Source organism: Eutrema salsugineum, unplaced genomic scaffold, assembly GCF_000478725.1.
Source record: "Eutrema salsugineum unplaced genomic scaffold, Eutsalg1_0 scaffold_7, whole genome shotgun sequence".
Lineage (NCBI taxonomy): Eukaryota > Viridiplantae > Streptophyta > Magnoliopsida > Brassicales > Brassicaceae > Eutrema > Eutrema salsugineum.
The window spans coordinates 6,350,236-6,364,459 of record NW_006256486.1 but is presented as its reverse complement, the minus strand read 5'-3'; the positions used below and the strand labels follow the sequence as shown (position 1 = coordinate 6,364,459).

At 38.0% G+C, this 14,224-nt stretch overlaps 1 protein-coding gene and 1 pseudogene across 1 annotated transcript; both read left to right on the top strand.

The window, feature by feature from the left end:
* The first annotated feature begins 5,469 nt into the window (after positions 1-5,469).
* On the top strand, positions 5,470-6,043 carry LOC112083000. Its single transcript, XM_024150722.1, has 2 exons — positions 5,470-5,941; positions 6,015-6,043. The coding sequence occupies exons 1-2, from the start codon at positions 5,470-5,472 to the stop codon at positions 6,041-6,043; spliced, it is 501 nt and encodes a 166-aa protein (XP_024006490.1).
* Positions 6,044-13,290: 7,247 nt separating this feature from the next.
* Positions 13,291-14,208, top strand: LOC18010422 (annotated as a pseudogene).
* The last annotated feature ends 16 nt before the right edge of the window (positions 14,209-14,224 follow it).

Sequence of the window (14,224 nt, the reverse complement as noted above, 5' to 3'; positions counted from 1 at the left end):
TTGACAAACCAAAAGGGATGAAGGGAACAGAATATGATATCTTAGGTTGGTGGATGAGAAATAGTGGCAAGTTCTGTAACACCCCCGATGCGGCCCCATAACTGCATCAGATGTGCTACAATAATGATAGTGCAAATGATCTAGCCAAAGCATCCCATACTACTCCGGCCAAACCATCTGCAGCGGAGACGACCCAACTTAAGCATCCCATACTACTTCAGTCAGACCGTTCCTACTATCATTCCTCTCGACTAAGGCATACGGCTTGCCAACCCGTTCCCCAGCCGAGAGTTGTGTTAGCTCGGACTAAACTAATATCAGACGAAACCAGTTGATATAGAAAATATATTTTTATTTATCTTATATCAAGGTTTTTCAAAACAACAACATATTTAAAGAGTTTTCACTCGAGCCTAACGCCCAAAATGTTTACATAAACACCACCAAAACATATATTTAGCAAAGAAAATGAAAACTGAACTCCGGCGGCCTAGTGTTCCTTCTCGACTAGGGTTTCCGTTTACTGGTTACCTGCATGGTGGAGTGAGGGGGTGAGTGCTAATCACCCAACGAGTTATGGTTCCCTCTAACAAGTATAATAATTCCCACCCAAACCCCAAAATAACACACACCAAACAATTCACAACTAATAAAACACTTTGCAAAATCCTAACACCACACAGGCCTCGCACATTCTGTCTCTTCCTTCCTCGTGAACACCTATCTCACAGCCACCAAGGCACACGAGCATAGAACATCACTTAGGGATCCGATTCCACAGCCACAATCCCAACTATCCCATCAGATAGTACTCGGCTCTAGGCTGCAATCCTGTCTCTCGGAGTCTTCTCATTAACCAGTCCACTGGATGAATGGGGTACTTGAAGGAAGGACCAAACCGCCACTACTCAATCTCTTTCGAATTTTCATTTTATTATCGAGCTAAGTATTAAACAACCTCACACACATTATGATTAATACTTAAACAAGATTTAAGCACACAGTATCACACAACATTCATTTAAATTAAACACGCAATCACGCAACAAGCATCACCAAAACTCACAGTGCTTTCGGCTAAAGGTTTCTCTAGACTCAGCTTTACTCTAACAGGTGAATACTACTTCTTGAACAGTCTTGACCGTTTCTCACCGGAAATCTCTATCGCTATAAACGGACACAGCTATTTTCTCTCTCTACTTTCTCTCTTTATAATTTCTCTAGGTTTCTAAGTGACAAGAAAGATAAAATGGTGTGGGTATTTATAGGAAATCTATGGGTGGTGGTAGGTAACACCTAAGAGCAGGTCCATTGGGGGCTCGTCCAAAGTTTTGGGCACAGGTTTTGATGTTTTTTGGGTTTAAAATAAAGAAAAAAGGCCCAAAGCTGAAGGATCGGTTCATCCCGACGAGTCCGAGGACCCCGGATCCGAGCCACGTGGCGTAAGCAGATTGGCCAAGATAAAAAAGGTAATTTTGCGGGCAAAAAAAAATTTGGGGTTGAAAAAAATCATTTTCTTTCCCCGACTCTTTTTACTTCTCTCTTCGGTTTCTCCGGCGATTCTCTCTGAATCCACGTAAACCGTCGAGTCCATCGTTTTTGGCCAGTATTTCTGTATTCCGATCATCGCCCTTCCGTCTCCGTCATCCAGGTTAGCATCTGTGCTGTGTTAGTGTGCTTCTTGTTTTCGATTTTGGGTATTTAGGGTTGGCGATTTTTTTGGTTAAAAAATCGAGTGAAATTTGCGGAGTTTTTTGGTGAAATTAGGGTTGATTAGAGGTTCGTCTGTCGTGTTTGATACCCCAAAGCGCTTATGCGTAACGTATTTAGTAGATTTGAACTGTAATTTGAATCGATGAAATTAGGGTTTTTTTGAATTGGGGGAAAAATTTGAGGCTTTGTTTTGGGGTTGCAATTGAGGTTTAATTCATTGATATACAACCGTGATACCCTTATTTCAAAAACGTTTTCATGGATTTTAAGATTCATGAGCTGAATTTTCTTCCGATGAAATTAAGGTTTTTGAATTGGGGGTTTATTTAGGGCTTTTTATTGGCATTAAAACTGGGATTCAATTAAGTCATGCTCAACATGCCTGTGTATTGTAATAGCCATTTGCGGATATGATTGTGTGTTTTTTTGATCATGTGATTTCATAATGTGAATCGCGTTTTTAAGTTGGCCTTTAAACCATTTGGTTTTTGATATATATGAATATCTGATATGATCATATTCTATTTGTGCAATTAAGATTGGCATTATCGATGATTCACTGTTTTTGTTTTTGCGTTTACATGCTCTGTAGTGATAAATACATGCTCGATGATGATGAACTGTTTATGTGTTTGATATATATGGTGTAGTATCGTTTTTATAGTATCATTTGTATGATCATGTATGTTAGGGTTTAGTACTTACCTGTATGTATTGTTTGCTGTTTAAGTTTTGCTGTTTACATGTATGTTTGTTTAGGAATGACATATTATTTCGTGTACAGAATGCCAAGCTACAGCAGCGACTCATCTGAGGAAGGTCCACAGGTCCCGTACTGGGCTTACACGGATGGTACTTACGGCATACCCAAGAAGTGCTTCTGTGGCCGGGATGTGAAGCTCAATACTTACACGGACGGTCGCAAGTATTATTCTTGCCCGGAATATGTTAACCAGGTATGTTTTCTGTCTACGTCAGCTGTGTATTTATTTGGGTTCAATCTTTACGATATTCTTACTAACAGTTTGTAATTCATGTAGTTTACTTATGAGCACATCCACCAATGGTGGGATCATGCGGTAACAGAAGAATTCGAAATCCTCGAGAGAAAGATAGAAAAGCAGCAGGACCTCATCCTCAGTCTTGATCGGGGTAGAGTCAACTCTGTCGATCCAGCCATAGGAGAACTCTGCGCGGAGATGGCAAGGGTTCAGGGAGAAGTCGGTGAGGAGCTAGCAAGGCTTCAGGGAGAAGTCAGGGTTTTGAAGGAGCATTTCACTCAAGGTGACAGTTTCTCTATGCTGTTTTTTATTTGTGTTATTGCAGCCATCGCATACATCTTTAAGGTGTAGATATGGCTCGCATTTATTAGTAGTGTAAGATAAAGTTTTAACTTCGGCTAAAGTATTGTAGTTGTACTAATGTTCTTTTTTAATCCTTTTTGGTGAGGCTTATTTGGACTCTACGGGTACAAGGGTTGGACTTCATGGCATTCGGTTCACCGATGGCATATGGATCACGGAGTAAAGGTTAGTTGTCTTGAAACTATATGGGTTGTGAGAAGTATAGTTGAACTAGATTAGGTTATCTGTTTAGGGTTTAGTTGTGTTTAATGCTTGATTGGACATGTTAGGTTTACGTAATAATATACAACTTGTACGAAAATTGAAAACTTCTTCGAAAACTTTAAACTCTCTTAAACACTCTCAACCACAATTTAAAAGACACTCAACCAACAATTAAAAGACACATAACTACTATCATAAAGACACATAAAAGACACGCAACCATAAATCTATTTAACTCTCTCTTAAAAAGTACCTCTCACTCTCTCAAACTCTTTCTTCTACTCGGTCACTCTTTCAATTCTTTCATTCACTCTTTCACTCTTTCACTTTGAATCCTTTAACTCTCGTTTTTCATTAACTCTCTTCAGTTTTACTTTCAATCTTCTTTGAATCCTTTCAATCATTCTTTCACTCTTTCTTCTACTCGGTCACTCTTTCACTTCTTTCATTCACTCTTTCACTCTTTCACTTTTAATCCTTTAACTCTCGTTTTTCATTCGCTCTCTTCAGTTTTTCTTTCAATCTTCTTTGAATCATTTCAATCGTTCTTTCACTCTCTTTGTGTTTCTTCTACTCGGTCTTTCATTCCTTTCTTCCGCTTGTTAAGTCCTTCATACTTTCTTTCATTGACATGGACTCGCAGAACTCATTCACGCATGGGGAAGGGTTTGTTAATCTTTTTAAGTTGTCAGTTAAGCTCTGATATTTACTAGCCGTGCATAGATTTAGGATCATCAGACGTTCCCTTGTTCAGCACACAAGGATCTGATGATCCGTCTGACATTGCAATGAAGAGAAAATTATGGAGTCCGAAGGAAGACTTGGTCTTGATTAGTGCGTGGCTCAACACCAGCAAGGATCCAGTAGTGGGCAACGAACAAAAGGCTGGTGCGTTCTGGAAGCGGATCCAGCTTTATTACAACGCATGCCCGGATCTGGTTGGACTGCCTAGAAGAGAATGGTCGCAGTGTAAGCAACGATGGGGGTAGGATAAATGAGCAGACTTGTAAGTTTGTGGGTTCCTACTCAGGTGCACAGAAGGAAAAAACTAGTGGTCAGAATGAAAACGATGTGATGAAGCTTGCGCACGAGATTTTCTTCAACGACTACGGCATCAAGTTTGCACTTGAACACACCTGGAGAGAGCTGCGGTTCGATCAGAAATGGTGCACGACCAGCTCAGTAAAAGATGGTGCATCAGCAAAAAGAAGAAAAGTGGACGACTCGGACCAGTCCTCCACGTCGATGCCTGGGAGTGTCAACGAAGACCAGGTTGAGGCTCGTCCACCTGGTGTCAAGGCTTCGAAGGCTAATGCGAAGAAAGCAGGCGGTGTAAAAGCTGAGACCAAGGATATGAAGGAGTTTTCATCAATGTGGGACATGAAACAAAGGGATCTAGAAATGAAAGACAAGATTAGGGACAAGAGGATTCTTGAGAGTCTTTTAGCTAAGACTGAACCTTTAACTGAGATTGAGATTGCACTAAAAAACAAGTTATTCAGTGCTATGTATGGTCTTTAGTTCATAATTTACTTGTTGGTATGATGTGGACTACTCGTTTTTATCCTTTTTTGGTTTGATGTTGTTTTAGTAAGTATGACCTTCTATTGGTATCTCTCAAGTATCTTTTGTTGACTAATGATATTTGCTTCCTTGTTCCATTTACTCTGTGATATGTTTTTTGCTTTCGTTATGGTATCTTTTGATATGTTTTTCTTTGTTGTTCCAATTATACTTTATGACCTTTGTTTTTTTTTTGCAGGATGTGTGACAGCCACTTGGCCAGTACAAGTACCCTGAAACGTCTGTGACCATATGTTGTAATGGTGGAGGGGCCAAATTGCTTTTGTTGTTTTCCCTTGTAACCACATCTTCTCTTATGTAATATTGACCATATGTTTCAAACTAGGATTTTAGCCACATGTTTGAACAAGGCGCCGTGTATTTATATGTGTTCAAACGTATGTAACTTTCATTTTGTTCTCATATTGTTCTCAAACTTCCTCATCTTTCCTCTAAAAAAAACTTCTTCAACATTTTGGTGAACACAAAACTCTCATCCCAACCAAACAAAAGCTCTTTACCAAACACAAAAAACTTATCAGATCTCATACTTGGTTAAATTCTTTTCTGATCACAAACCCTTTCTCTCCTTATCTCTAATCACAAACATCTAAATACAAATATTATGGCAGCATCATCAAGCAATGATCGATTGGATGATGCATATGATGATGCATTAGATGATGCTTTTGATGATGCATTTGATCGAAAGTTTGATGCGAAATTCGAGTCTATTAATCAGCATGCAGAAAAAAGAAAAAAAAAGAAAGCATATATCGAAAGAGAGCGGGAACAAGGCCACTTTCGGTTATGGAACGATTATTTTAGTGATGATGCTACTTACCCGCCAGATACATTCAAACGGCGTTTTAGAATGAACAAAGATTTGTTCATGCGTATAGTTGACCGCCTCTCCAATGAAGTTCTGTACTTCAAGCAAAGAAGAAATGCCATCGGAAGATTAGGTCTATCTCCTCTCCAAAAATGTACTGCGGCAATCCGTATGATGGCATATGGTACCACAGCTGATGCAGTTGACGAGTATCTACGGTTCGGTGCTAGTACGACATTGTTATGTTTGGAAAATTTCACCGAGGGTATAATATCCTTGTTCGGAGATGAGTATCTGAGAAGACCCACATCTGATGATCTTCAACACTTACTGAACAGTGGAGAGGATCGGGGCTTTCCCGGGATGATAGGAAGCATCGATTGTATGCATTTGGAATGGAAGAATTGTCCGACCGCATGGAGAGGACAATATACACGGGGGGTCCGGAAAACCGACAATCGTTTTAGAGGCAGTTGCATTACACGATCTTTGGATATGACACACATTTTTTGGACCTCCAGGTACATTAAATGATATTAACGTTCTTGATCGTTCGCCAGTTTTTGATGACATCTTGCATGGTCGAGCTCCAAAAGTGAGATATTGGGTAAACGGTAACGAGTACCGTTTGCCATATTATCTCACGGACGGTATTTATCCCAAATGGGCAACATTTATACAATCAATTCATCTTCCTCAAGGAGAGAAAAATAAGTTATTTGCAACAGCTCAAGAATCCGTCCGAAAAGATGTCGAGCGGGCTTTTGGCGTTCTGCAAGCTAGATTTGCAATAATAAAAAATCCAGCTCTTTTTTGGGATAAAGAAAAATTTGGCAAGATTATGCGGGCCTGTATCATATTACACAATACGATAGTAGAAAACGAACGACATGGCTATAGTCTATACAATATACAAAAATTCGATCAACCAGAAGGAAGCAGAAATTCGCATGTCGATAGGACGTATTCTACAAACATGCCTACAAATATCTATAATTTGATGATGGCGAAACAAAACGAAGTCCGTGACAACCAGATACATGAACGCTTGAAAGCGGATTTAATAGAAAATCTTTGGAATAAATTTGGTACTTCTTAAATGTTTTAAGTATTTCTATATTTCAAATATTGTATGTTTTGTAATTTTCTTGTAATAAAATTTTTTTTCTATATTTCGTGTTTTCAAAATTATGTGTAATGAACTGTATTTCTTTTTTTTTAATACTTAAGTGTTTTATTTTATTTTCTTAAAAAAAAATCTAAAAAACAAATATTAATTTTTAATTCGGAAAGAACCCTAATCCCGGGTTCACTACTGGAACCACAAATCACACCCGAGTTCTTTCCAAACTTTAAACAAAAAAAATATTACTTTTTTAATCTGATAAACCCCAATGAGGGGTTCACCAATGGACCTGCTCTAACCAGCTGTGTAGATGGTGGTAGGTAGCACCTAACCACTTTCTAAAATGGTGGTAGGTACTACCTAACCTGCTTCTTAAAAGGGTGGTAGGTACTACCTACTTACTGGGCGAATTTAAGCATGGGGCTCGGCTACGGCCTCGATTGGAATAGAATATCTCGGCTATCTCTAAATATACTCGGAAAAATTAATTCCGGCATGACCAAAGTGTTTATTTTGGTCTAAACTAACGAAATATATTATCCCTCCATCAATTTAAGGACTTAAATTTTCTAGACTATCCTCAAACGCTCTCTGCTCTCTTCCGGGTTATTACATTATTTCCCCCCTTAAAAAAATTCGTCCCGAATTTTTAAGGATAGGCGTAACGAGTTCTCCTAAAATCTATTGACTGGGACTCCTAGGGTTCTTTACTTAACACAAAACAATACTTACACAATCAAACAAGCACACAATCAATCATCAAGAGAGTTTGCACCCTTAATTAACTGCACGATAACCTTGAGAAGGTCCAGGTTCACTACTAACCATACTAACATATACACGACTTGCACCAGGTCGCTGGAACAGTGGCGGCTTCGTAGGTCGTTGATTTGTGGGCGGTGCTTCTATTGCTGGGCGAGTTGGATACACAAGCTCCATTATTTTATTGAGTCGAGTATTTGGGTCAGGTGGACACGAAAGAGTAGAATGATCCCTTCCCCTACATATATAACAGAACAGGTTAGGTGGCGCAGACGAATGGCTTGGTTCTTCAGTTAGTGATAACGCTTTAAGTTGAGCACCTTGGGGAAGAACTCTAGGACATGACCTTGCATAATGCCCTTTTTCACCACAAACATAGCAAGTGATTTGCACTTGAACAGGTGGTCCATTCCGTTCTTTGTTTGGACATGTCCGTGCTATGTGTCCAGTTTGCTGGCAATAGTAACATACTCTGTCTGCCGGGCTTTCCGTGCTACTATCTTTGGTTCCTTTTCTCTTCCCTTGACTGTTTGTTTGCCCTTTTTCTGGAGGCTGTGTGGATGATTCACCTTGAGCATATCCATCATATTTTCTCTTATAGTTTCGCTTCCCAACTTCTTCTTCATCTTTAATACTTTCTGCTATGTTTACGGCTCGTTTAACTAATTCCAAGAAAGATCTGAATTTAACGACTTGTAAGCGGCTTCGAAATTCTGGCCTTAACCCTTGCATAAACCTTCTGATGATAGTGTCTTCATCGTCGTAACCATAGTGGACATACTTCCGTAGTCTCGTGTATTCGGCTTCATACTCCCTCACAGATCTTTCTCCTTGTTCTATTCTGTTAAATTGATTCTCCATTCGGTCTCTTGCCTCTGGGGGAAAATATTTCTTTGTAAATTCCCATCAAAAATCTCGCCAGGTTAATTCCATGTGGTGGTAATATCTCTTGATACTTATCCACCAATCCTCCACATCCTTGTCTAGATAATAGATTGCTGCATCTTTCTTGAATTCCTATGGGCATCGCGTGGCTGTGAAACTCTTTCCTAGCTTTTGTAACCATGCATCAGCATCAAATGGTTTTGTTCCACCCTCAAAATGAGATATCCCCAAATTCTTCACCATGGTTACCATATGTAGAAATTCCGGTGGTCCCAAACTTCTTGTTGGAAAATCTGCTTGATGATAGTGCTGCGCACTGGCGGGCTGGTCATGCATCATTGCCATTACCTGACCCATCCTTCGATTTACGCATTTTCTTGACTGTCTTGGACTGTAGGTTGGTCTCTGGTAATCATATCTGAGCTCAGAAGGCCTCAGATACACGTTCTGTGACTCACCATACTCATTTTTTCGTCCTCTTGGCTCAACATATCTGCAATTTGACTCTAACTGTTCTGAATCATCCCAGCTTGACTCCCCTTGTTCATTATCATCTTCAGACAATGAACCACTCTCACTCTCCAACTCGGTCTCAGTATCATCTGATGATCCCCATTCAGATACTGTTTCTGAAATAGAATTGCTAGGAGAATCCGTTTGACGTGTCGCCCTTCTCACTGACCGCGACCCACACAACTGTCCTCCTATGAAAACTCTTCTCATTGGCATCTGCAATAATTATCAAGGGTAAGTCCTAGCTCAACTACCTACAAAGGAACGTACCAGTTTTCCTAGTTGCCTTTGCTACTCATTTTGACTCGATAAAACCATTTGAAAACTGAGTCTCGTTGAAACATGATCATGAACCATGCTCTGATACCACCATTTATAACACCCCCGATGCGGCTCCATAACCGCACCGGATGTGCTACAACAATGATAGCGCAAACGATCCGGTCAAAGCATCCCATACTACTCTGGCCAAACCATCTGCAGCGGAGACGACCCAACTTAAGCATCCCATACTACTTAAGTCAGACCATTGCTACTATCATTCCTTGCGACTAAGGCCTAAGGCTTGCCAACCCATTCCCCAGCCGAGAGTTGTGTTATCTCGGACTAAGCTAATATCAGACGAAACCAGTTGATATAGAAAATATGTTTTTATTTATCTTATATCAAGGTTTTTCAAAACAACAACATATTTAAAGAGTTTTCACTCGAGCCTAACGCCCAAAATGTTTACATAAACACCACCAAAACATATATTTTGCAAAGACAATGAAAACTGAACTCCGGCAGCCTAACGTTCCTTCTCGACTAGGGTTCATGTTTACTGGTTACCTGCATGGTGGAGTGAGGGGGTGAGTGCTAATCACCCAACGAGTTATGGTTCCCTCTAACAAGTATAATAATTCCCACCCAAACCCCAAAATAACACACAACAAACAATTCACAACTAATAAAACGCTTTGGAAAATCCTAACGCCACACAGACCTCGCGCATTCGGTCCCTTCCTTCCTCGTGAACACCTATCTCGCAGCCACCAAGGCACACGAGCATAGAAAATCACTTAGGGACCCAATTCCACGGTCACAATCCCAACTATCCCATCAGATAGTACTCGGCTCTAGGCTGCAATCCTGTCTCTCGGAGGCTTCTCATTAACCAGTCCACTGGATGAATGGGTACTTGAAGGAAGGACCAAACCGCCACTACTCAATCTCTTTCGAATTTTCATTTTATTATCAAGCTAAGTATTAAACAACCTCACACACATTATGATTAATACTTAAACAAGATTTAAGCACACAGTATCACACAACATTCATTTAAATTAAACACGCAATCACGCAACAAGCATCACCAAAACTCACAGTGCTTTCGGCTAAAGGTTTCTCTAGACTCAGCTTTACTCTAACAGGTGAATACTACTTCTTGAACAGTCTTGACCGCTTCTCACCGGAAATCTCTATCGCTATAAACGGACACAGCTATTTTCTCTCTCTACTTTCTCTCTTTATAATTCTCTCTAGGTTTCTAAGTGACAAGAAAGATAAAATGGTGTGGGTATATATAGGAAATCTATGGGTGGTGGTAGGTAACACCTAACCAACTGTGTAGAAGGTGGTAAGTAGCACCTAACCACTTTCTAAAACGGTGGTAGGTACTACCTAACCTGCTTCTTAAAAGGGTGGTAGGTACTACCTACTTACTGGGCGAATTTAAGCATGGGGCTCTGCTATGGCCTCGATTGGAACAGAATATCTCGGCTATCTCTAAATATAATCGGACAAAATTAATTTACCAAAGTGTTTATTTTGGTCTAAACTAACGAAATATATTATCCCTCCATCAATTTAAGGACTTAAATTTTCTAGACTATCTTCGGACGCTCTCTGCTCTCTTCCGGGTTATTACAAGTTCCCTATTCTTTCACTGATTGCGAAAGACATACTTGCAATGCAAGTGTCATCAGTTGCATCTGAATCCGCATTTAGCACAAGTGGAAGAGTGTTAAGCCTATACCGAAGCTGTTTGACCCACTATATGGTTGAAGTGTTGATGTGTACTGAACAGTGGTTAAAAACTGAGATTCATATCAATGAAAGAGGAGTGTCAACTTGTGAAAATTTGCTTGCGGATGTGGAGCTTGAAGATGAACTCAAGAGGCGTAAGTTATTACTTTTTTACTTATCTCTTTGTCTTTGATTACCACTTTATCAGTTTCAATTTATAACATCATTCTTTCTTTTTTTAATTAGAAAACGATCCTGAATTCAACATACAAAGAGGCTGAGGCTGCTGATCTGCTGATAGTGTTCGTGTCTTTGTGAACTTGGGAAGCAAAAGGTAAAGTGGTAAACATTGAATATTGATCAGTGATTACTGCATTTGGGAATAGCTAATGCTTGTGTTTTTGTAAAATTGTGGCCATTTATTTACTGATTTGTATCTTTGTATTTTGTTCATGTTTTAGGTCTTCACTCTTCACGCTCAAGTCTTGAAGCTCAACTTTTCAAGTGCCAAGATATGAATACGACCCAAAGACTCTTGCAAATGCCAACTTGCCAAGTTATCTCTACTTTTTAGGATTTTAAGTTCTTATGTTTTAGGATTTCGATTTGGTTTTATGTTTTGATTGAGTTTTAAAACTTTATTCAGTATTTCAGTTTCAGTTTTACACTTACATTGTTAAAACCTTCAGAATTTTAAGCATTTTCTGGTTTTTTTTTTTCTAAATATTTCGGGTTTTGTAGCTAATTTTGGTTTAATTTCCGGTTCGGATCTAAAAAAAATCGAAACCGAACCGTTATCCATGCTTTCTGATTAGAGTTTGGTTCTAATAATTTAAATCCGAACCGATCCGTACCCGGTCGTAACCGATCCAAAACCGAACCGAAAATTTTTGGTTCTCAAATGGGTCCAAAATTTAATAACCGAACCAACTGAACCCGGTTGGTTCTGAACCGGAACCGACCCGCCGAACCGAATGCCCAGGCCTACTTCTAAATGCAATATAACGTTCATAGTTCAAGATTTTCTATAAAAAAATTGAATAATAAAAAATGTCTCCTAAAAATACATAACATAATAGATTTTATTACATTGTATTTTTTATTAGTAATAAAAAATACATGTATCTATCACTCAATTAACAAAATTATGAACAACCTTTAAAAATGAAATATTATGTTCATAATTCATGATCTACAATTATCTTTTTCATTAAACACATCTTTCCTTCTAATTCTTTAATACTAAAAGTTCATACAACAATTTTTGATCCAGTAACATGTTTTCCACATTATTTATAAATTCATAAACTTAAAATTTAAAAATGAACATATATGTTTTATATATAATTTATCTACTTGGATTCCAATTAAACATATGATATACACACAAATATTTTTAGTAAATATTTGCCTATTATAAATTTTTGTAAACTAAACAAAACTTTTTAATGATAAAGCAAAAAACAAATTTAACTATGCATATTTAAACACATATATAATCATTTGGTTTTGTTTTCTTTTAAAATATATTTCATTTTATTAATTTTTTATTTTTCTATATAGTCGAATTTCTTACCAAAGGTGATCATCTTATAATGACAAATAGAAGGTGGTCACAAAATTAGTCTTCCACCCCTTGTTTTTAATTTATTTTCATAATTTCTACTCTAAGAAACATCAATTATTTTTATGTCTTTAGACTCCAAATGTTAAGTTATAAAAATCTATACTTCACTATGAGTATTGTCAGTTTTTTTTGTTAAAAGATATAAAATAGATATTGTAAGTTTTGAACCTAAGCATAATATATAGTTGTAAAGACATAATATATAGTTATAAAAGGACGAGATTTATAACTATGACTTTTAGAGAATTATCTGTATAATGCTCTAGTTTTTGGTTATTTTACAAGTCAAAAAACCCACATTCAAAGTCTCTAATAAAGAAAAATATCTACATAAATGTATTGAGAAAAAAATTTGACCTACTAATAAAAGAAAATCTTTGAAATCCTCTCAAATACATGCAATAACCATAGATTTTTTACTATTGTGATCTGGTTTAAGTGAGTAAGATATTGAAATAATTAGATAGATTTTTTACTAATTTTATTGGTTGTAATTAATATTTTCATATTTTTGACTAATTATAAATAAAATAATAAAATCTCTAATTATAAAGAAATATATCTTCATACTTCTCCATACCTCTCCATCACTATATAACACGATTCATTCACGAAGTTAATTCACAACACACAAACAAACATAAAGACAAAAAAAAGAGAAAAAAGGAGAGATAAGAAAGAAAAAAAATCCATTATGACAAGAAAGAAGGTGAAGCTTGCGTACATTGCAAATGACTCGTCGAGGAAAGCAACTTTTAAGAAAAGAAAGAAAGGTTTATTGAAGAAAGTGAATGAGCTTTCGACTCTCTGTGGTATCACTGCATGTGCCATCATCTACAGTCCATATGACTCCAATCCTGAGGTGTGGCCATCAAATTCTGGTGTCCAAAGGGTAGTTTCTGATTTTCAGACATTACCGAAGATGGACCAACAAAAAAAAAATGGTGGACCAAGACTCATTTCTCAAACAAAGGATCGTTAAAGCGTCAGAGCATTTGAAGAAACAGAAGAAGGACAACAGGGAGACGGAGATGACTAAAATCATGTTCCAGTCTTTGGACGGAAACACAGGGATGTTTCATCTCAATATTATGGATCTTAATGATTTAGACTATCTGATTGAACAATATCTTAAAGATATTAATCGCAGGATCGAGATTTTGAAAAATGCTGGTATGGAGATGGGCAATGTGGCTGCAATTGCGACCATTACAACCGCTCCAACTGCTGTTATTCATGAGGTGGGTTCTTCCTCTTCATTTGCCGCTGCTGCTGCTTTCTTTAATCCTTTTCAGCATCATCATCAGCAACAATGTCGTCATCCGCCGGTTCGACATGTTGGATTCTTTGAGCAAACACGGAATCTGAATCTGAATCAAAATCATAATAAGAACCAACAACAATTTTTTATGGAGATAATGAATCATCCTGAGCAAATAAGTTATGCGGCGAGCATATGAGCTTTCCATTCATGGATGATAACCATCACAACCACCACCATCAACAGCAGCGAATCCTGAGCGATTCCTCCACAGCTCCGACCATTGTTAGCTCAAACAGTATCATTCCCGTTACCAGTCCAAATGTTAACAATGATATATGGTTCCGTTAGGTTCAAAAGTGAATGT

Coding starts and splice junctions, on each gene's coding strand:
- LOC112083000 (XM_024150722.1), top strand. CDS start 5,470: ATGGCAGCATCATCAAGCAATGATCGATTGGATGATGCATATGATGAT. Junction 5,942..6,014: donor TTTGGAAAATTTCACCGAGG/GTATAATATCCT, acceptor CTTACTGAACAG/TGGAGAGGATCGGGGCTTTC.